Below are 17216 nucleotides of genomic sequence, written 5' to 3'. Positions count from 1 at the left end.
GTTAGTACCGATGTACCAATAGCGACGTGCCAATGCTGCCGTGACGGTGTTGACGTGATGATGTTAACGTGATGGTGTTAACGTGATGGTGTTAACGTGGCAGTGTTGACGTGATGATGTTAACGTGATGGTGTTAACGTGACGGTGTTGACGTGATGGTGTTGATGTGACGGTGTTGATGTGACGGTGTTCATGTGATGGTGTTGATGTGATGGTGTTGACGTGATGGTGTTGATGTGACGGTGTTGATGTGACGGTGTTCATGTGATGGTGTTGATGTGATGGTGTTGACGTGATGGTGTTGATGTGATGGTGTTGACGTGATGGTGTTGATGTGATGGTGTTGACGTGATGGTGTTGATGTGATGGTGTTGACGTGATGGTGTTGACGTGATGGTGTTGATGTGACGGTGTTGACGTGACAGTGTTAACGTGATGATGTTAACGTGAAGGTGTTAACGTGACAGTGTTAACGTGATGGTGTTGATGTGACGGTGTTAACGTGACAGTGTTAACGTGATGATGCTAACGTGACAGTGTTAACGTGACGGTGTTGATGTGACGGTGTTAACGTGACAGTGTTAACGTGATGATGTTAACGTGACAGTGTTAACGTGATGATGTTAACGTGACAGTGTTAACGTGATGGTGTTAACGTGAAGGTGTTAACGTGATGATGTTAACGTGACGGTGTTGATGTGATGGTGTTAACGTGACAGTGTTAACGTGACAGTGTTAACGTGACGGTGTTAACGTGATGATGTTAACGTGACAGTGTTAACGTGACAGTGTTAACGTGCCCCCCGCGTGCCAGGCACCTGTGCCACCCGTGCCACGCGGCGGCGGTGTCACGTGGGAGGGGTCCCAGCTCGCTGTGCCGCCGCTGCCGCCTCCCCATCGAGGGCGGCGCCCTCGTGGTGGGGGGAGACGCCTTCCACCCCGAGCACTTCAGCTGCGGCGGCTGTGGGTGAGCACCACGCTCCTCACCACACTCCTCACCACTACACTCACCACTACACTCACCACCACAGGGAGACGCCTTCCACCCCGAGCACGCTGCGGCGGCTGTGGGTGAGCACCACGCTCCTCACCACTGAAACACTCCTCACCACCACGCTCCTCACCACACTCCTCACCACTACACTCACCACCAGCACACTCACCACCACACTCACCACCACAGGGAGACGCCTTCCACCCCGAGCACTTCAGCTGCGGCAGCTGTGGGTGAGCACCACGCTCCTCACCACTGAAACACTCCTCACCACCACGCTCCTCACCACACTCCTCACCACTACACTCACCACCACAGGGCGACGCCTTCCACCCCGAGCACTTCAGCTGCGGCGGCTGTGGGTGAGCACCACGCTCCTCACCACTGAAATACTCCTCACCACTGAAACACTCCTCACCACCAGCACACTCACCACCAGCACACTCACCACCACCACACTCACCACCAGCACACTCACCACTACACTCACCACCCCCACACTCCTCACCACCACGCTCCTCACCACTGAAACACTCCTCACCACTACACTCACCACCACAGGGCGACGCCTTCCACCCCGAGCACTTCAGCTGCGGCGGCTGTGGGTGAGCACCACGCTCCTCACTGAAACACTCCTCACCACCACACTCCTCACCACCACACTCCTCACCACCACACTCACCACCACCACACTCACCACCAGCACGCTCCTCACCACCACGCTCCTCACCACCACCACACTCACCACCAGCACACTCACCACCAGCACGCTCCTCACCACCACGCTCCTCACCACCACCACACTCACCACCAGAACACTCACCACCACGCTCCTCACCACCACGCTCACCACCACCACGCTCCTCACCACCACCACATTCACCACCAGCACACTCACCACCAGCACGCTCCTCACCACCACGCTCCTCACCACCACCACACTCACCACCAGAACACTCACCACCACGCTCCTCACCACCACGCTCCTCACCACCACGCTCACCACCAGCACGCTCATCACCAGCAAAACGCTCACCATCAGCACGCTCACCACCAGCACGCTCCTCACCACCACCACACTCACCATCAGCACGCTCACCACCACCACACTCCTCACCGCCACACGCTCACCACCACGCTCCTCACCAGCACCACGCTCACCACCGCCACGCTCCTCACCGCCACGCTCCCTTGCGCGCGAGTTTGTGTGTGCTCACCAATACACACTCACCACTGTGTGTGTGTGCTCACCAATACACACTCACCACTGTGTGTGTGCTCACCAATACACACTCACCACTGTGTGTGTGTGCTCACCAATACACACTCACCACTGTGTGTGTGTGCTCACCAATACACACTCACCACTGTGTGTGTGCTCACCAATACACACTCACCACTGTGTGTGTGCTCACCAATACACACTCACCACTGTGTGTGTGCTCACCAATACACACTCACCACTGTGTGTGCTCACCAATACACACTCACCACTGTGTGTGTGCTCACCAATACACACTCACCAGTGTGTGTGTGTGCTCACCAATACACACTCACCAGTGTGTGTGTGTGTGCTCACCAATACACACTCACCACTGTGTGTGTACTTACCAATACACACTCACCACTGTGTTTGTGCTCACCAATACACACTCACCACTGTGTTTGTGCTCACCAATACACACTCACCACTGTGTGTGTGTGTGTGCTCACCAATACACACTCACCACTGTGTGTGTACTCACCAATACACACTCACCACTGTGTGTGCTCACCAATACACACTCACCACTGTGTGTGTGCTTACCAATACACACTCACCACTGTGTGTGTACTCACCAATACACACTCACCACTGTGTGTGTACTCACCAATACACACTCACCACTGTGTGTGCTCATCAATACACACCACTGTGTGTGTGCTCACCAATACACACTCACCACTGTGTGTGTGTGCTTACCAATACACACTCACCACTGTGTGTGTGCTCACCAATACACACTCACCAGTGTGTGTGTGTGCTCACCAATACAAACTCACCACTGTGTGTGTACTCACCAATACACACTCACCACTGTGTGCATGTGCTCACCAATACACACTCACCACTGTGTGTGTGCTCACCAATACACACTCACCACTGTGTGTGTACTCACCAATACACACTCACCACTGTGTGTGCTCACCAATACACACTCACCACTGTGTGTGTGCTTACCAATACACACTCACCACTGTGTGTGTACTCACCAATACACACTCACCACTGTGTGTGTGTGTGCTCACCAATACACACTCACCACTGTGTGTGTGCTCATCAATACACACCACTGCGTGTGTGCTCACCAATACACACTCACCACTGTGTGTGTGTGCTCACCAATACACACTCACCACTGTGTGTGTGTGTGTGCTCACCAATACACACTCACCACTGTGTGTGTGCTCACCAATACACACTCACCAGTGTGTGTGTGTGCTCACCAATACACACTCACCACTGTGTGTGTGCTCACCTATACACACTCACCACTGTGTGTGTGTGTTCACCAATACACACTCACCACTGTGTGTGTGTGCTCACCAATACACACTCACCACTGTGTGTGTGTGCTCACCAATACACACTCACCACTGTGTGTGCTCACCAATACACACTCACCACTGTGTGTGTGCTCACCAATACACACCACTGTGTGTGTGCTCACCAATACACACTCACCACTGTGTGTGTGCTCACCAATACACACTCACCACTGTGTGTGTGTGCTCACCAATACACACTCACCACTGTGTGTGTGTGTGTGCTCACCAATACACACTCACAACTGTGTGTGTGCTCACCAATACACACTCACAGCTGTGTGTGCTCACCAATACACACCACTGTGTGTGTGTGCTCACCAATACACACTCACCACTGTGTGTGTGTGTGTGTGCTCACGACTGCCAGTCCCTTGTGGGGAGCGGTGGTGCAGCAGTTAGCGCTACGCTACGCTACGAACCCGGCGACCCAAGTTCGATTTGCCGCTCACGGCCACCACCAACACCACAGTGACGATTATCTGAACCGGTCCTGGGCTTCCTCCCCTAGGTCTACTCAGCCTCAAATGAGTACCTGGGGCGGCGTGTAGTGAACATCGCCACTGGGGAGACAAAGGCGGCCGGGCGTGGCACTAGCCACCCGCCACCTCCTGTGCCATGCCGACCTTCATAGGTGCTGCTACTCGCTAACAGCACTTGCCCCTACAGTCTGTTCAGGGCTATACGAGGGGGTCTTTAAGCTACTGGAGTGTCTTGAATCACGGACGAATAAACTCCTTTTGAGGCACACACTGTTTATTGTCTTTTTCCTCCGACACGGTCCCTAACACACAAGGGGTACACGGTCCCCTTACCCCTTAAGCTCCGGGTCTGGCGAGACCTCCACACAGGTCTACTTGCTAACCTAGGGAGGTTACAGCCTCCGGACTCGGCGGGACTTACACTTAAGTCTTCCCGCTAACCTAGCGTCCTCCGCCGGGGACCTAGGGGAGGCTAGCTGACCCACCGCTGGCTCTCTGGGACCCCGACCACTGGTCAGGCTGAGCCTCAGCCCTTAGAAGGGCCGGAAGACTGAGACCCAGACCCAAGGTCCTGCCTATCCAGGACCTATTCTCCCCCGACCACTGGTCAGGCTGAGCCTCAGCCCTTAGAAGGGCTGGAAGGCTTGGTCCAGGTTCCTGCCAATCCAGGACCTATTCTCCCCTGACCACTGGTCACGTTGAGCCTCAGCCCTTAGAAGGGCTGGAAGACTGGGAGCCAGGTTCCTGCCTATCCAGGACCTATTCTCCCCTGACCACTGGTCAGGCTGAGCCTCAGCCCTTAGAAGAGCCGGAAGGCTTGGTCCAGGTTCCCAGCTGTCTCACCCTTTTATACCGGTGTGTGGCTGGCTCTGTCCAATCCCACGCTCCCTCATGGAACCCTCTGATTGGTCCTTCCCAATCTCTGATTTCGATCCCCTCTCACCTCTCCCTGACCACGGAAGGTTTTTTTTTTTCCCCAGAGAGGTAACGCTGCATCGCCCCTTTGATAGTGGCACTGCAGGTTACCAAATAGTGAGTAGCTATCATCTCTGCATCATTATACAAATGATAGCGCGACACAGTTGGCCTATCGCCATGTGGGAATGTATAGCAGTAGCCAAAGATCCACGCGACCACGGGGAGAGAGACGCAGACTCCAAATATACAGCAGCAGGCGTCAGGGTCGGGGTCGAACCCATGACCTCCTGTATACCAGGCGAGGTAGTTAACATCTCCTAGCCACCCTGCCCCGTGCTCACTCACTCGCCCACACACTCACTCACTCACCCGTGTGCTCGCTCACTCACCCACTCACTCACCCGTGTGTGTGTGCTCGCCCACCCGTGTGTGTGCTCACTCACCCACCCACCCGTGTGCTCACTCACCCGTGTGTGTGCTCACTCACCCGTGTCTCACCCACCCACCCACCCGTGTGTGTGCTCACTCACTCACTCACCCGTGTCTCACCCAGCCGTGTGTGTGCTTACCCACCCACCCGTGTGTGTGCTCACTCACTCACCCGTGTCTCACTCACTCACCCGTGTCTCATTCACTCACCCGTTTCTCACTCACTCACCCACCCGTGTGTGTGCTCACTCACTCACCCGTGTGTGTGCTCACTCACCCGAGTCTTACTCACTCACCCGTATGTGTGCTCACTCACTCACCCGTGTGCTCAATCACTCACCCGTGTCTCACTCACTCACTCACCCACCCACCTGTGTGTGTGCTCACTCACTCACCCGTGTCTCACTCACTCATCCGTATGTGTGCTCGCTCACCCACCCACCCACGTCTCACCCACCCACCCACCCGTGTCTCACTCACTCACCCACCCACCCAGCCGTGTCTCACTCACCCACCCGTGTCTCACTCACCCACCCACCCACCCGTGTCTCACTCACCCACCCACCCACCCGTGTCTCACTCACCCACCCACCCACCCGTGTCTCACTCACCCACTCACCCACCCGTGTCTCACTCACCCACCCACCCACCCGTGTCTCACTCACCCACCCACCCACCCGTGTCTCACTCACCCACCCATCCACCCGTGTCTCACTCACCCACTCACCCGTGTCTCACTCACCCACCCACTCACCCGTGTCTCACTCACCCACCCACCCACCCGTGTCTCACTCACCCACTCACCCGTGTGTGTGCTCGCTCACTCACCCACCCACCCGTGTCTCACTCACTCACCCACCCACCCACCCGTGTCTCACCCACCCACCCACCCGTGTCTCACTCACCCACCCACCCACCCGTGTCTCACTCACCCACTCACCCGTGTGTGTGCTCGCTCACTCACCCACCCACCCGTGTCTCACTCACCCACACACCCGTGTCTCACTCACTCACCCGTGTGTGTGCTCACCCACCTACCCACCCGTGTCTCACTCACCCACCCACCCACCCGTGTGTGTGTGTGTGCTCCCCCGTGTGTGTGTGTGTGCTCGCCCACCCGTGTGTGTGTGTGTGTGCTCCCCCGTGTGTGTGTGTGCTCCCCCGTGTGTGTGTGTGTGCTCACCCACCCGTGTGTGTGCTCACCCACCCGTGTGTGTGCTCACCCACCCGTGTGTGTGCTCACCCACCCGTGTGTGTGTGTGTGTGCTCACCCACCCGTGTGTGTGTGTGTGTGCTCGCCCCGCCGTGCAGGCGCGAGCTGGGCGAGGACTCGGCAGAGGAGGAGGGGGCGGGCGGCACAGCAGCAGCCGGCGGCCCCCGCCTGCTGTGCCGCCCGTGCCGGGACCGTGCGGGCCCCACGTGCGGGGCGTGCCGCAGGCCCCTGGAGAGCCGCGGAGTGAGAGCCATGGGCAGGGACTGGCACGTGGAGGTGGGGGTGGGGGGAGAGGTGGGGGGGAGGTGGGGGGGAGAGGTGGGGGGGGAGGTGGGGTGGGGGTGGGGGGGAGAGAGGTGCTCACCCACCTACCCACCCGTGTCTCACTCACCCACCCACCCGGGAGAGGTGGGGGGGAGAGGCGGGGGGGAGAGGCGGGGGGGGAGAGGCGGGGGGGGAGAGGCGGGGGGGGAGAGGTGGGGGGGGAGAGGTGGGGGGGGAAAGGTGGGGGGGAAAGGCGGGGGGGAAAGGTGGGGGGGGGAGAGGCGTTCTGTATGAACTGCGGTGTTTTATGAAAGTTCTTGGCTGCAAAACAAAAACGTGAAAAGCCTTTGCATGGTTCTGAATGAAGGGGGAATGCCGGTGTGCTGTGCATGCAATGATGCGCCGCGTCGTTGAGATTTAGAAATTTCTGCAGCGATTGATGGATAATTAATTCATGCAAATTGTATGCAAGTCATTTCCTAATATTTAAGCAACAACAAAAAATTACAAATGAGACCAAACAAATGTGAAACGACACAAACGAGTCGATTTTAAAACGTCATAATGAAATAAATAACTACTTGAAATAATTCTTTGATTCAAGAGCCGAATGGCTCACAGGGCCATACCAAATAAATTAATCTATGAAACTAAACTACGAGACACCCCATCACCACCCCCACCCCCACCACCACCCCCCCACCACCACCACCACCACCACCACCCCACCCCCACCACCACCCCCACCACCACCCCACCACCACCACCACCCCACCACCACCACCACCACCCCACCACCACCACCCCACCACCACCACCACCACCCCCACCCCACCACCACCACCCCGCGTGTGATCCTGGTTTGTGTCCCCCCCAGCACTTCGTCTGTGCCAAGTGTGAGAAGCCGTTCCTGGGCCACCGGCACGTGGAGCGCAACGGCCTGGCCTACTGCGAGACGCACTACAACCAGGCACGGCCCCGACCCTGACCCCCGCTCCCGAGCCTGACCTCAACCCCCGACCCTGCCCCCTGACCCTGACCCTGACCCCGACCCTAGTCCCTGCCGCATTTCTTCCTTTTCCCCTGCAAGGCGACGATCGCCGCCCCTACCGGGACCGGCCGCGTGGTGTGACCGGCCACGTGGTGCGACCGGCCACGTGGTGTGACCGGCCACGTGGTGCGACCGGCCACGTGGTGTGACCGGCCACGTGGTGCGACCGGCCGCGTGGTGTGACCGGCCGCGTGGTGTGACCGGCCACGTGGTGCGACCGGCCACGTGGTGCGACCGGCCACGTGGTGCGACCCGCAGCGTGCGCCTGGTGCAGAGTCGGGAGCGGTGGCGCAGCGGTTAGCACCGCGCCGTCCTACGAACCCGGCCGACACCCGAGTAACCATTCCCGCTCGCGAGCGAGCGATACCGGCGGCGACTATGTGAACCTGGCCCTGGGCTTCCAACTCGGTCGACTCGGCCTTAAATTAAGACTTGGGTGCGGTGTGAATAACCATGGCCACTGGGGAGACAAAGGCGGCCGGGCGCGGTGCTGGCCACCCAACCCCATCGTGTGCCACAGTGCCGGCCTTCACAGGTGCTGCTGCTCGCTAACAGCACTTGCCCCGACAGTCTGGCAAGGCTGTATGGGGGATCTTTGTCTTGTTAGTAGCACTTGCCCCGACACCGTAAGACCGGCGCGTTGATCAGCATCAGAACTGGGGAGACAAAGGCGGCCGGGAGACAAAGGTGCCAGCGCCTGGCGCATGCCTTGCCGCGTCTCAACCCGCGCTCGTTAAACAGCACTTGCCCCGGCAGCCCGGTTGGAGGCTACACGGGGGATCTTTGTCATTGTGTGGCGTTATCCATCAACCCTGGCGGGGCATGTGGGCCGAGTGGCAATGAGATGTTGACTACCTCGCCGGGTGTGCAGGAGGTCGTGAGTTAGATCCCGACCCTGACGACGCCTGCTGCTGTATATTTGGAGCTTGTGTCTCTCTCTCATCATCATCACGGTGACCAGGAGATGTTGACTACCTCGCCGGGTGTGCAGGAGGTCGTGAGTTAGATCCCGACCCTGACGCCTGCTGCTGCTGTAGATTTGGAGTCTGCGTCTCTCTCATCATCATCATCATCACGGTGGCTAGGAGATGTTGACTACCTCGCCTGGTGTGCAGGAGGTCGTGGGTTCGATCCCGACCCTGACGTCTGCTGCTGCTGCTGTAGATTTGGAGTCTGCGTCCCTCTCTCTCTCCCCGCGGTCCCGTGGATTTTTCTCCGGGTCCTCCGGTTTTTCCCTCCCCGTTTGGAATCAACGTCTCTACGCGTGTTGGAATATTTGGCGGCAGCTAAACATTTCTACATGGTGGTGGTGATGATGATGATGACAATTATCCACTTCGTTGAGCTATTTCTTTTGTGGCCAGGTCGCGTCTGAAAGAAAAAGTTTCATAGCTCGGTGGGCATTACCTGCCGGTAAAATGAAACATTGTTTTGGTTTGAATGGTGGGGAGCGGTAGTGCAATGATTACAGCGCCGAGCCGCGCTACGAACCCTGGCCACCCGAGTTGGATTCCTGCTCACAGCCAACACCACAGTGACGATTATCTGAACCGGTCTTGGGCCTCCCCTAGGTTGACTCAGCCTCAAATGAGTACCTGGTGCGGTGTGTAGTAAACATCGTCACTGGGGGAGACAAAGGCGGCCGGGCGTGGTGCTGGCCACCCACCCCCTCGTGTGCCGTGCCGGCCTTCATAGGTGCTGCTCGCTAACAGCACTTGCCCCAAGAGTCTGTCAAGGCGACACGGGTTACCTTTGTCTTTGTATGTGTCTGTGTGTAGCTGTTTGGTGACATCTGCTTCCATTGCAATCGCGTGGTGGAGGGAGACGGTAGGAATCATTACCAACATCACTACCACCATCACTACCATCATTATCACCACCATCATTACCATCATTATCACCACCACCATCACCACCACCACCATGACTACCATCATCATCACCACCATCAACACCACCATCACTACCATCATCATCACCACTACCACCATCACAATAATGAATACCAGCATCACCACCACCATCATTACCAACATCACTACCACCATCATTACCAACATCACCACCATCACCACCACCATCACTACCATCATCATCACCACTACCACCACCACAATCATGACTACCAACATCATCACCATAATTACCATCATCATCACCACCACCACAATCATGACTACCAACATCACCACCATCATTACCATCATCATCATCACCACCACCACAATCATGACTACCAACATCACCACCATCATTACCGTCATCATCATCACCACCACAATCATGACTACCAACATCACCACCATCATTACCACCACCACCACCACCACCACAATCATGACTACCAACATCACCATCATTACCATCATCATCACCACCACCACCACCACAATCATGACTACCAACATCACCACCATCATTACCATCATCACCACCACCACCATCATCACCACTAGAGATGGACCGAAATTGAATTTCTGGTTTCGGCCGAAACCGAAAGTCAACTGAAAGTTAGAAATTGACTTTCGGCCATTTGCTAACTTTCGCCGCCGAAACCGAATTTCGGTCGGCCTCTAATCACCACCATCACTGCCATCATCATCATCACCACCACCACCATCATCACTACCATCATCATCATCCTTCACCATCACAATCATCACTACCAACATCACCACTACCATCACCACCTCAACTATCATCACCATCATCATTATCACCACCATCACCACTATAACCACCACCGCCATCACCACTATCACCATCAGTAGCATCACCACCATCACAATTAATGCCAATTACCATAATCATCATAACCATTAACACCTTCCTTATCTCCATTATGGAGTTGATAGTAAATTCACCTGAGCTCACATGTGTGACAGTGAACACCCCTGTCAACTCACCTGTGCCATGACCTCACCTCGTCAACAACTCACCTGTGCCGTGACCTCACCTCGTCAACAACTCACCTGTGCCGTGACCTCACCTCGTCAACAACTCACCTGTGCCATGACCTCACCTGCACCACAACTCACCTGTGCCGTGACCTCACCTTGTCAACAACTCACCTGTACCGTGACCTCACCTCGTCAACAACTCACCTGTGCCATGACCTTACATGCACCACAACTCACCTATGCCGTGACCTCACCTCGTCAACAAATCACCTGTGCCATGAGCTCACATGCACCACAACTCACCTGTGCCATGTGCTCACCTCCACCACAACTCACCTGTGCTATGACCTTACATGCGTGGTAGTGAGCTCACCTTGACACCACAGTGAGCTCACCTGCACCACAGCTCACCTGTGCCATGAGCTCACCTGCACCACAACTCACCTGTGCCATGAGCTCACCTGCACCACAGCTCACCTGTGCCATGACCTCACCTGCACCACAACTCACCTGTGCCATGAGCTCACCTGCACCACAACTCACCTGTACCATGACCTCACCTGCACCACAACTCACCTGTACCATGACCTCACCTGCACCACAACTCACCTGTACCATGACCTCACCTGCACCACAACTCACCTGTGCCGTGACCTCACCTGCACCATAACTCACCTGTACCATGACCTCACCTGCACCACAACTCACCTGTGCCGTGACCTCACCTGCACCACAACTCACCTGTGCCGTGACCTCACCTGCACCACAACTCACCTGTGCCATGACCTCACCTGCACCACAACTCACCTGTACCATGAGCTCACCTGCACCACAACTCACCTGTGCCATGACCTCACCTGCACCACAACTCACCTGTGCCATGACCTCACCTGCACCACAACTCACCTGTGTCACAGTCCTCTCGGCGCTCAACAAGACGTGGTGCGTCTCGTGCTTCTGCTGCTCCGCCTGCCACGCGAAGCTCTCCGTCAAGTGAGGACCCCCCCCCCTCGACACGCCACGCACCGCCACACAAACACCGCTCACAGTGGGGGGGGTGGGTGGAGATGGGCGGGGCAAGGGTCGGGGCAAGAGGCGGGGCAAGGGGCGGGGCGGAGTCATCACAGCGACGTACCGACATCGTCATTGTCATCATCACGTGCCATCGCCCCGTAGGTATCCCACGACACATTTCGTCATTTGTGATGATGCCATGTAGGGCAGTGTGCACGCAGACGCCACCCTCCCTCAGCAGTGAGCTTGGGAGACCATCTCTAGCACGGCGCTTTTGCCGGTCTCAGACTCCGGATCGCCCCTCGTGGCTTCCTCAACAGACGGCTCCTCAGCCAGCCACTCACAGTGGGGGGTGCGGTGGCTTCTTCTGCCAATGTCTAAGGCACTGGCAGCTCCAGCGAGGCCGTTCCCACCTTGTCCTATGATGTCGTCTGGGCTGAGGGAATTCCCTTCCCCTAAGACCTCACACAAATGCTCTGCAAACCTGCAGACCTGTTCCTGGGAGTCAAGGATCGGATCACCCTTTCTTCCCCACAGTGATGGGTGAGGAGGCGCTGCAAGGTACTTTTATATAGTGACTGCGAGCTTACTGAGGCAGACGCCATCCCCTCAGCAACCCATGACCACCACTCGTCCTTGCAACGCCGCATTGGCTTTCCAAACCTCCGAGCGAAGGCTGCGGTAAGCCTCCTCATTCTCTGGTGTGGGATTCTGTAGCCGATGACAGTGGGCCTGTCGCTTTTTCTCAACCATCCTGAACACCTCCTCTGTCAGCCAGGGTCTCTGGGGAGGTCTGGACCGCGTACCCAAAGCAGCCATTGCAGCTGCATGAGCCACATTCCTAAACTTCGCCCACTTTCCCTCAGCAGCAGGATGAGTGAGGGACGATGCCAACCCCAGCCGCAAGCGATGATGACATTCTTGCTTGCAACTTTCATCAGCTAGATGAGACCAGGCCACTGTGGGTTTGAATGGGGTCCTGAGTGTACACCCACCACCGGAGTGGAAGAATGGCAGGCGCATCTTAAAGATGACGAGTCGATGGTCAGTGGGCAGGTCAGCTCCACGGTAGGTCCTGGTGTCAAGGACATGGGCTCGCATCCGCTGTTCCGTCACTATGTAGTCCAGCAGATGTTCTTGCTTGGATCTAGCATGCATCCATGATGTTGTGTTGGTAATTACAAGCCCATGGGTTGCACAAAAGTCTAGCAGCCTCCTACCATTGTTATTGAGCTGATCTGGTCCATGCCATCTAATCACTCCAGACCAGGTGCCAGCATCATGACCACCAACTCGGGCATTAAAGTCACCCAACAGGAAAACTCTATCCCGAGGGGCCACTTTAGCCAGCACCTGTGACAGGAGGTCATAGAAGGCATTTGACTCATTGACCTTGCCTGCATCCCTCCACTGATGTTTATCTTCGGTCGGAGCATAAGTAACCACGACTACCACTCCTCGCCTCTGGTTGATGGGAAAGCGAGGCCACAATAGTCTGGGGCTTACAGCTTCCCACACCCCCTTCATTATTTTGTTCAGAAGAAGAGCCACTCCCTGTTGTTTGGCAGTCTCCTGCCCCGAGAAGAGGACTGTCCACCCCTCATGGTGGCAGGCGCCAGAGCCGGTCCACCGGACCTCCTGAATGCCACAGAGATCCAGGCGGTACCGGTCCAGCTCCTGACAGAGGAGTGGCAGCCTCTCTTCCGCAGTGAGCGTTCGAACATTCCACGTGGCCACACGAAGTGGCTTTTCGTTGTCTCTGCCAAATGGGGTTTGGCCAGGAGACGTCACAGAAGCCTGAAGCCCCCCACCCCCCCCTGAAGCCCCCCACCCCCCCTGAAGCCCCTCACCACCTGAAGCCCCCCACCCCCCCTGAAGCCCCTCACCCCCCCTGAAGCCCCTGCCCCCTGAAGCCCCTCCCCCCCTGAAGCCCCTCCCCCCTGAAGCCCCCCACCCCCCCTGAAGCCCCTCCCCCCCTGAAGCCCCTCCCCCCATGAAGCCCCCCACCCCCTTTGAAGCCCCCCCCTGAAGCCCCCTCACCCCCTGAACCCCCTCACCCCCTGAAGCCCCTCCCCCCCTGAACCCCCTCCCCCCCTGAAGCCCCCCTCCCCCCCTGAAGCCCCTCCCCCCCTGAACCCCCTCACCCCCTGAAGCCCCTCCCCCCCTGTAGCCCCTCCCCCCTGAAGCCCCTCCCCCCCTGAACCCCCTCACCCCCCAGGATCGTGGAGGTGGACCAGACACCCGCGTTTTAGTGCTGTTTGCTTATCAGTCCATTGTACTTTCAGCTCTGCTGTTCAATCGCCCCACCTCCCATCCCCCTCTTGCCCCTCCCCCCCATGCCCCACCCCCCATCCCCCTCTTGCCCCTCCCCCCCATGCCCCACCCCCCATCCCCCTCTTGCCCCTCCCCCCCATGCCCCACCTCCCATCCCCCTCTTGCCCCTCCCCCCCATGCCCCACCTCCCATCCCCCTCTTGCCCCTTCCCCCCATGCCCCACCCCCCATCCCCCTCTTGCCCCTCCCCCCCATGCCCCACCTCCCCCCCCTCTTGCCCCTCCCCCCATGCCCCACCTCCCATCCCCCTCTTGCCCCTCCCCCCATGCCCCACCTCCCCTCTTACCCCCCCGCCCCCCAGGACCCGCTTCGTGGAGGTTGACCAGAGGCCCGTCTGTAAGCGCTGCTTCTCGCGGCTGCCGCAGGAGCTGCGTCGGAGACTCGCGGCGCGGGGACGCGAGACGCGGGCCCAGCGCGGGGCGCGACCCTAGTGGGGGGATGGGGGGGCGGGGGCGGGGTGGGTGCCACCTCGATCACCACCACGGTCACACCTCGATCACCACCACGGTCATACCACAGTCACACCACGGTCACCACCACGGTCACACCACGGTCACACCACGGTCACACCACGGTCACCACCACGGTCCCACCACGGTCACACCACGGTCACACCACGGTTACCACCACGGTCACACCTCGATCACCACCACGGTCACACCACGGTCACCACCACGGTCACACCACGGTCACACCACGGTCACACCACGGTCACACCACGGTCACACCATGGTCACACCACGGTCACCACCACGGTCACCACCACGGTCACCACCTCGATCACCACCACGGTCACACCTCGATCACCACCACGGTCACCACCACGGTCACACCACTAAGGCAGCAGGCCCGGGTCACACCGGGACAGCTGGGAACCAGAATGTATAGAGACCACTGGACTTCTCGTACAGGGACCAATAGGCTCCTCACACGGTGGGCTACGGGGTCACACCGGGACCAATAGGCTCCTCACACAGGGGGCTACAGGGTCACACAGGGACCAATAGGCTCCTCACACAGGGGGCTACAGGGTCACACAGGGACCAATAGGCTCCTCACACAGGGGGCTACAGGGTCACACACGGACCAATAGGCTCCTCACACGGTGGGCTACGGGGTCACACACGGACCAATAGGCTCCTCACACGGGGGGCTACAGGGTCACACAGGGACCAATAGGCTCCTCACACGGGGGGCTACAGTGTCACACACGGACCAATAGGCTCCTCACACGGGGGGCTACAGGGTCACACAGGGACCAATAGGCTCCTCACACGGTGGGCTACAGGGTCACACACGGACCAATAGGCTCCTCACACAGGGGGCTACAGGGTCACACACGGACCAATAGGCTCCTCACACGGGGCTCCATAGGCTCCTCACGCAGTGACCCATTGGGCTACAAAGAGGGCCTGACCATTAGTAATGACACCGATCTTTAGCCAAGACCCTAACCTGTAACTATGACCCAGACCGTTAACTACGACTCTGACCTCTGGCATGCATTACCCCTCAACTCCGACTCCTAGATCCAGACTTTAAACTCTGACCTCCGACCTGACCTGTGACCTGAGCCTGAACTCATCAACTATCCCAGTCACTGACTCACAACTACTGTAACCATCAGCTCACTCACCCATTCACTCACGACTACTGGAGCCATCAACTCACTCAGCCACATAGAGACACATTGGTACTCTTAGAGACCTATGGAACACACACCGAGCTCCATTGCGACTCATAGAGACCCACACAATCACAGTGATAAATACATCAAGCCCGATAGAGATACATACCGACTCATCGAGATAAAAATCCATGGAGATTCGTAGAGACCCGTAGAGACACACAGAGACCAATCGGTGATCACAGACACCTATAGAACACACTGAGATACATAGAGCCCTATAGAGATACCCATAGAGAATCAAAGAGATACAGATCACTATAGAGATCCATGGAGATACAGTAAACTCAGAGACCCACGGAGATTCATCGAGACCCATAGAGATACATAAAGACCCATGGAGACACGTAGAAATACACAGAAATATAGAGATACATAGATATATAGAGATATATAGATACCCATAGACATACATAGAGACCCATAGAGATACAGAGACCCATAGAGATACAACGAGATACATAGAGATGCACAGATATACATAAAGACCCATAGAGATGCATAGAAATACACATATATAGAGATACATAGAGACCCATAGAGATATATAGAGACCCATAGAGATACAAAGAGATACATAGAGATGCACAGATATACATATAGACCCATAGATACCCATAGAGATACATAGAGATGCATAGAAATACACAGATACATAGAGACCCATAGAGATACATAGAGACCCACAGAGACACACTAAAGGCACCCCACTGTGGTCCACCCTCTCTCTCTCTCTGCTGAAGCCCTCTCGGCGTGGACACGGCAGCAGCAGACCTCAGCACTGGCACGTTTAGCTCCCGAACGTGTTGCTGACAGCATGACGCAAGAGCAGAACCAGCAGCAGCAGCAGCAGCAAAATCATTAGCATTTAACCACACTGGTCTGAAATAAACCCGGCGATCAGACTGTGTATGTGTGCGTGTCTGTGTGTGTGTGTGCGTGCGTGGGGAGCGGTAGTGTAGCGGCTAGCGCGCTGCGCTACGAACCAGGCGACCCGGGTTCCATTCCAGCTCACGGCCAACACCAGTGACGATTATTTAACCCGGTCCTAGGCCTCCCCTAGGACGACTCAGCATCAAATGAGTACCTGGTGCGGTGTGTAGTAAACATCGCCACTGGGAGACAAAGGCGGCCGGGCGTGGTGCTGGCCGCCAACCCCCTCGTTTGCCGTGCCGGCCCTTCATAGATGCTGCTCAGGAACAGCACTTGCCCCTACAGCCTGTTGAGGTTACACGGCGGATTCTTTCTTCATGTGTGAAATCAGCCCCACCACCACCCCCCACCACCACCCCCCACCACCACCACCCCCCACCACCACCACCACCATCATCACGACGCCTTCTCG

General features: G+C 57.1%; 1 protein-coding gene across 7 annotated transcripts in view; it reads left to right on the top strand.

The window, feature by feature from the left end:
- The window catches only part of LOC116957851 (LIM and senescent cell antigen-like-containing domain protein 1), a 37161-nt gene extending 20385 nt beyond the window's left edge, over positions 1–16776 (top strand). For all 7 annotated transcript variants that reach the window (XM_032980272.2, XM_032980271.2, XM_032980269.2 and 4 more), the window contains 6 exons: positions 815–967; positions 6721–6898; positions 7764–7856; positions 9716–9764; positions 11755–11830; positions 14486–16776. In XM_032980272.2, coding sequence (XP_032836163.1) covers positions 815–967; positions 6721–6898; positions 7764–7856; positions 9716–9764; positions 11755–11830; positions 14486–14615 — 679 coding nt within the window. In that variant the 3' untranslated portion in view covers positions 14616–16776. The remainder of the gene's footprint in view (positions 1–814; positions 968–6720; positions 6899–7763; positions 7857–9715; positions 9765–11754; positions 11831–14485) is intronic.
- The last annotated feature ends 440 nt before the right edge of the window (positions 16777–17216 follow it).

Source organism: Petromyzon marinus, chromosome 64, assembly GCF_048934315.1.
Source record: "Petromyzon marinus isolate PM22_M1 ecotype Great Lakes invasive population chromosome 64, UKy_Petmar_22M1.pri1.0, whole genome shotgun sequence".
Taxonomy (NCBI): domain Eukaryota; kingdom Metazoa; phylum Chordata; class Hyperoartia; order Petromyzontiformes; family Petromyzontidae; genus Petromyzon; species Petromyzon marinus.
Note: the sequence above shows the minus strand (reverse complement) of the source record. Positions and strands in the feature narration are given on the sequence as shown.